Genomic DNA, 7,039 nt, shown 5'->3' on the forward strand with positions numbered 1-7,039 from the left:
GAAGGAAGGAAGGAAGGAAGGAAGGAAGGAAGGAAGGAAGGAAGGAAGGAAGGAAGGAAGGAAGGAGGGAAGAGAGAAGGGATCTAGAGCTCTTACAGATATGTACATTCATGAAGCAGGTAGGAGGTGAAAGCTCACAAGTGTGGACCTACTAGAGGATTTTCCTAAGTCGCCTCTACAAGTTTCCCAGTAGCGATGTGAAGTCCATTCCCACATAGCAGAGGATGATGGCACGTAAGCAGATAGGTACAAAATGGACTAACTTACTTGACAGCTTTGACTCCGTACGTCCGACGCTTGCGCTTTTCCAGAATGGAAGTTACTTAAGAGATGTCAGTTGAATTGTTTATCTCTTGTTGTAGAACAAACCACCACACACCCAGAGGCTTACACCATCACCTGTCCAGGTTCCTGGATCAGAAGCCTGGTAGGGTTGGCTAGACATTCTGCAGAAACTGTTTCATGGCTAAAATCAAGGTGTCAGCCTGTCTAGGCAAGGGCTCCATAAGGAGGCTTTGGGAAGAATATACTTTCATATTGTCAAACCTCAGATCCTTGTAGTTATAGGACTAAAGCCTGTTTTCTTATTATCAGTAGTTCAGAAGTCACAGTCAGCCTGGTGGCAACCTCCTGAATTTATTATCAGTGACCACCTTTTTCTTTGAAGACCGCCATAGGGTGGGGAATTTCTAGCCAGTAACCTCCTCCCTATACTTCAGTTCTCTCACTTTCTGTTCTGCTGTGTTCTGTTGTCAGCCAGAGAAACTGTGTTTTCAGGGATTTAACATGATTATATCAGCCTGATGTACCATCTCATCTTGATGTAAATCATGCCATATACCATTTGCTAACTCTAGCAGCAAAACACACATATTCATCATCCCTGGGGTTATGAAGTCATAGTGTCATCTTAGATCCTGCCTGTCATACCAACATTGCTTGTAGTGACAGGGATTATTAATCATAGAACGGTGTCCTAAGGTCCCATTTTGTCAAGAATGACCATTTGCTGTTTATACAACTGTAATTTTTCCAGTAGCATATGCATCACTGAAGCAAGTATCTACTATCTAATTTTTCAGTGGCAATCTATCTTACACCAGAACTATTTCCATTTTAGCTTAGTGGTTTTGTTGTTTTATTCAGTTGCAAAAAGGAGATACTAATAATCTTGAATACATAAAGGATTGAATACATAAAAACTTTACGTGTCTCCTCAGAGGCCTGTCACCATTTTTTCTTTGTTTAGCTTTAAGACCAAAGTGCTTGAAACCTCAATTATAAATGAATATACTGATGCCCACCTACACAACCTAGTGGAAAGAATGCGTGAGAGGACTGCTCTCTACAAGAAAACACTGATGGAGGAAGAGAACTCCCCTGAAGCAGAAGCCAGCTCTCAGACTGGTAAGACATCATTCCTTCAAAGTACTAGTGAGAAGGAAGTTATAGAGGAACATGTGTTTGGCCAGTTATTCAGCTTAGAACCCAGAAAAGCAGATCTGAGACAATAATTTTAGATACATCATATTAGTTTCTTTTGGGAGAGATTCAGACACCTGAGAATAGCAAAAGACAAACAAGGAAATTAAGGTGAGGGTACCTTCATGTGACCCTGCAGGGCTGGATCTAGGAGAAAAAATAAGAGTTACCCCAAGAAGAGGAAGAAGCTAGGGGGTTGTCTCAGTGGTTAAAGTTCATGCTTTGCAAGAATAAGGATCTGAGTTCAGTCAGCATTGTGTCGAGCATGCTCAAGAAAAATTTGAGATGAAGAAAAACATATTGAGCCCATCATCAATTCCTGCTATGCGTTCTATTAATACTAATAAAACTCATATAAAATGCATAGCATGAACGTGCAAGAATAATTAATGGAGAGAAAGGGATTTAAAAACAGTCACATAAAGGAGGGACAATAACTGACATTCTTAATAATAACAGAAATATAGGTATGATAAAATAATAAGAACAAAAGATAAAAAAATAATATATTATGGCTTATACTTGCTTAGTATGAATCATAAAGAAAGGAGAAAAATGACTGTATAAGAAACAGGTAAACATCTTCAAGTCTAGTTATTATGAAATGGGGTAGACTGGAGGGAAGCTGTGTTTTCAAAGGATACTGCACATTATACAGACATTGTACAGTAGTTAATGTTTGAAAAGATAATGTTGAAATAAATCATAGTTTGATAAATACATATGGAAAAAAAGATTTTGAACTTTGTTTACCCATAACTCAAAAGATATGTGTAAAATAATTTTATTCAGTGTTTTTTTATATACCACTGTTCTACATCATATTTGCATATTTAGGAAGTACAACATGATGTTTTATAATACACATAGAAAAATAAAGGCCATTAGTTTAAACATGAGGGTTTTGCTTTGCTTGTCTACATGGAAAGAAGAGGTATTTTCAAATACCCTAATTTCATCAAAGCCAAATGTTTTCCTTATCGAGCTAACTTATTTTAACCAAATAAACAAATTTCTTCTTTTTTCCCCATAAAGCAATATCTACAGATACATCACCAAAACAAGAGAACAATTCTAAGCTAAAAGAACACCAAGACACGTTGTCTTTCAAACTCCAGAGAGTACCAGTAAAAGAGTACCTCAGAAGAATGAGACTTCCCAGAAGCATAGATTCCTACACAGGTACCATCGAAGGGGATCTGACAGGGATGGCCAGCAGTCACCAGAAGCCCTTTGACCCAGACAGATGGAGGCAGCTTCAGTTTTCCCACAGTGTGTTCTATCTTCGAAGCATAATTTAAAATGTGTGATCTGAAAAGGATTGTTTTCCTTTCTCTGTTGAAGACAGATAAAAATACTCCTGACTGTTTTCAAACCCAGGCTAGGACTTTTTCTGGCCTAAATAATCTGTGAAAATAAAGTCTCAAGGAATTTGGCGATATGAACATACACACATAGACACATGCACATATCCATATGAGAATGTACATATACCATATATATTGTGTATATATATAATTTCTTCCATGGCTTTACTAATTACTCTAACAAATTCTCTCATAAAAGCAACATGTGAAGGGACTCTGGTTGCCTCAAAAAAAAACTAGTTCTCTCTTCTTTCAGAGTCAATTTTCTTCTAGCAGGATGAGGCCTTTTTCCCATTTACTATGGGCAGACCTTAATTACTAAGACCAAACATCCTTTATTTCAGGAAGACCTTGCCAATGGCACATCTAAATTTCCCAGTATTCCATTATAATGAATCCAAACTGTGGAGGGACACCCTGGAATAGACTCAATCTAGTCAAAAGACAAAAGGGGCAGTGTTCACATTTGGAAAAAATGATGTTGGCATTCTGCTTCTTTTTGAGGCTTCTACTCAAGACAGAACTGTGTTAACTATTTAATAGAAGTTCTTACTAAAGTGCTCATCTCCAAAGTATCAGGGTCAGGGAGATGCTTCAGTCTATAAAGGGCCGACCTACCATTTAAGCATGAGAACCTGAGTCTGGATTCCCAGAACCCATGTAAAAGCTGGTCTTGATAGTGCATATTTAATTCTAGCAACTGAATAGAAGAAGATAGCTAGATCCCCAAAGCTTGATAGCTAGTCATTCTAGCAAGTGGATGAACTAAGAAACCATGTCTCAAAAAATATGGTGGGAACTGGCAGTTAGACACACATGTCAGCCTCTATTCTCTCCACACCAGTGCACACATGAACACACCACACATACAGACAAAGATGATACCTCCATTTGATCAACCTAAGAAACTTGTTAGAATGCTTGTATAATGCCGATGGCATGACATCAATTCTGTTCTGCTAGATCGGGTCTATCTCCTCTGGCTCCTGCTTGTCACCATTGCATATAACTGGAACTGTTGGCTGCTACCAGTGCGCCTTGTCTTTCCATGCCAAACACCAGACAACAGGAACTACTGGATTATTACTGACATCATATGTGATATCATCTACCTTGGTGATATTCTATTGATCCAGCCAAGACTCCAATTTGTAAGAGGAGGAGAAATTATTGTAAGTAGGATTTGGGAAAAGAAATTGATAAATGAACAATGTCTAATTGGACTATGAAAAAAATCTAAGTTTGCAAGAATGTTTCATTTAATGCTTGTCTTTATGTGGATAGAACTTTGTCAGTGTCTGGCTATTCTAATTCATCTATCTTGTCATCTCTCTGATACTCTGTCTTCCATTTGATCCATTCTATTGGTAAATCATTCTACTGGGCTTCTGTATGACTACATGAGCTTTCTAAAACACTTTTTCAGAATTTCTCTTTATTGGATTCTTCTTTCATATCCTCTATTGATGTCCTTTGTTCAGCTGGTTCTTTGTATTCTCTTTTAATTAATTTGTGAGTTTATTTTATCTTTGATTTAATTTAAACAGTCTTATGATTATCCTTTTTAATCTTGTATGAAATTTTGCCTAACTCCTTTTTCTTTGGAATCCTCTTCTAAGGACTTATTTTTATAGAGCTTATATTGCCTTGTTCATAATACACTACTAGATTAGAATATGTGAATCTGGGGTTATTTTGATGGTTGAGTTGCTATTATCTCTTTTCTTTCAGTTAAAGGGTTTCAATGTTCACTGTTCATCGCCACTGGACTAGGAATGTCGTCCAGCAGCTAAATTTGATCCATTTACTCAGGGAACCTGGTAGAATGCCATATAACAGAGTGTTTACTGCAGAATATTTAATGCAGAAACCGCACATGCTAGATAGCCCCATTGTGGCTTAAAACATCATCTCTTATCTTCCATAACTATTAGGAGATAATGGGGAAAGTGTAGTGTAGAATATACTAAGATCAGACTAGAGAGGGGAGGTAAATGTGGGAAAGATAAATATTAGTGCTACATTGTGGGGGGGGGAGAAAAGTAGTTACAATGGGGAGCTGAGGTAGTACTGGAATGCACAGAGTTTAAAGGTTATTAACGCTGCAGAAGACTAAGGTTAATAAGTAAGACGAGGAGGGGATGAGAACAGAAGAAGAAGAAATGAGGTAAGGATGACAAGTAAAACATTCATGATGTTTATAGGATGGCTAGTAGACAGTATGCAGTCTGTTATCACCCTTTTAATAATGGTAATTTCACTGTACTACCCATACTGGTGGCTGCTGAGCATATGTATATTCAAATTTTATAATTAAATAATGTGAAAATGCAAAATTCCCATATTTTTGCATATTATCCATATTTCTACTGTTCAGCGTCATGCCACTGCTATGCTGTATTGCACTGCTTTGAAGAACTGTTCTAAGCTTCGCTAGTAGAAAATCATGGAAAACACTAGGAGGCTTTGGGATCTCCTTCAGGGGTCCAGCCACAGGGAAGGAAACGCAAGCCTCGCCATGAGCAAATGGAAAGCCCACAATTGTCTTATTTTGTAACGAATATCTTCTAATCTACTTCTTTTTCTTTTGACTTTCCAAATCCATCACTTCCCATTTCTCAGGATCAAATGCAGCAGTCTACTTCAAAAGCCAAACTTCTTATCTTTGAGAAAGTATGTTCTTCTAGATTTATTTCCCACGTTGGAATTTCATAGTCCATCTGCTTTTCAGAGCCTTCTGTATTACCCAGAAAGAAGGGTTCCCCCAGATGACTCCTGTGCTCCCTAGTCACAAAATCCTATGAGGATTTCATAAGATCGGAGAAGGATCAACTGCCATAATGCCAAGAAACTCAGAATCATATGTATTATTGACTAAGAGACCAGGCTTCTTTAATCCTGAATATTTTCTCCTGAGTCTTCAGAAACTTTTAAGCTTTCAAAACTATGATTTTATTAATTCTTATTTTTAAATTTTTGTTTTCTGGGACATGTACCCTATATTTAATTTTTTCATTGAAAAAAATTCTAAAGGCAATAATAGCCAAATCTGCAGCAAATATCTATTTATAATATTCCCAGTAAAGATTTCAGAACATGAGCTCACTCATTCCCCAAGCCCAGAGCTCACGGCAGCTTGATGGATGGTGGTGGTGGTGGTGTACCAATGAGAGAAATAACAGCACCAAAAAAATTATATATATATATATATATATATATATATATATATATATATATATATATTAAAAACCCACTAATTTCAGCCTCTATAAGATGCACAAAATCAATGTTTGACAAATGGAAAATGACAAAATCACTAAAAGGAGACTTTTATTTTCAATTTCCTAAGAGATGTTTGCACACAATAGAGTGTTAAAACCATGAAAAGTAATCAATAAAAACACACTCAATGGGCTCTATTTAAAATGCATTACCATGAGCTACAAACTCAGAGCAGGGACTAATTGCTTTGTTTGTTCAAAAGAAGTTTAATGGTTCCTTTAATTTAGAGTGGGTAGTTTTAGCCTTTGAAAGTTGATTACATTTGGTACAAAGTCTACGTACACTGAGTTCCCAACCTGACGGTCTCAATACACTCAACTTCACACTCTCATCATGTTATACCGCAGAAGTGTTCATTCATCTATTGAACAAATATTTAAGTGTCTACATATACTAGGCAGATATGCCTCCCTGCCTTCTAACCTAAAAACATATTGTATTTAGTTAATACATGTGACACCAGAGCTGGAACATGGCAATATTAATTCTGTAAGTCTTTTAGGAAGAATGGTGAAATGCAAACAACCACAATGAAAGAAACCAGGAAGTTTACATGTGTTCTATATTTATTAACAGCATCTTTGAAAATGATGTTGTATAGAGAACAAAACATCAACCAAGATGCTGAATATGAGACAAAATTACAACTTTTGATTAATAAAATTCACACAAAGGATCTGTGGAAATGCTTAGTGCCAACTAAAAGCCACCTTGGTTAGGAAACTGCTTGGCACACTCAAACTTCACCATTACTGTTTATAAAAGTGACCTGAAATTTCTCTATATTCAAGGTATTTTGATTAAATCTAATTTATTTAACTTTAATAAATAAAACATAAGCTAACTATAATACCTAGAAACAAATAGACCAGGCGGTGGTGGCGCACACATTTAATCCCAGCCCTTGG

The 7,039-nt window shown here is 36.7% G+C and overlaps 1 protein-coding gene across 1 annotated transcript in view; it reads left to right on the forward strand.

Annotated features, from left to right (window-relative positions):
- Cngb3 (cyclic nucleotide gated channel beta 3) overlaps positions 1-7,039 on the forward strand; it is a 193,970-nt gene that overhangs the window by 70,939 nt on the left and 115,992 nt on the right. Inside the window, exons 4-6 of the mRNA XM_021222281.1 lie at positions 1,250-1,407; positions 2,518-2,664; positions 3,813-4,021. Of these exons, the coding sequence (XP_021077940.1) occupies positions 1,250-1,407; positions 2,518-2,664; positions 3,813-4,021 (514 nt within the window). The remainder of the gene's footprint in view (positions 1-1,249; positions 1,408-2,517; positions 2,665-3,812; positions 4,022-7,039) is intronic.

Source organism: Mus pahari, chromosome 22 (assembly GCF_900095145.1).
Source record: "Mus pahari chromosome 22, PAHARI_EIJ_v1.1, whole genome shotgun sequence".
NCBI classification, from domain to species: Eukaryota; Metazoa; Chordata; class Mammalia; order Rodentia; family Muridae; genus Mus; species Mus pahari.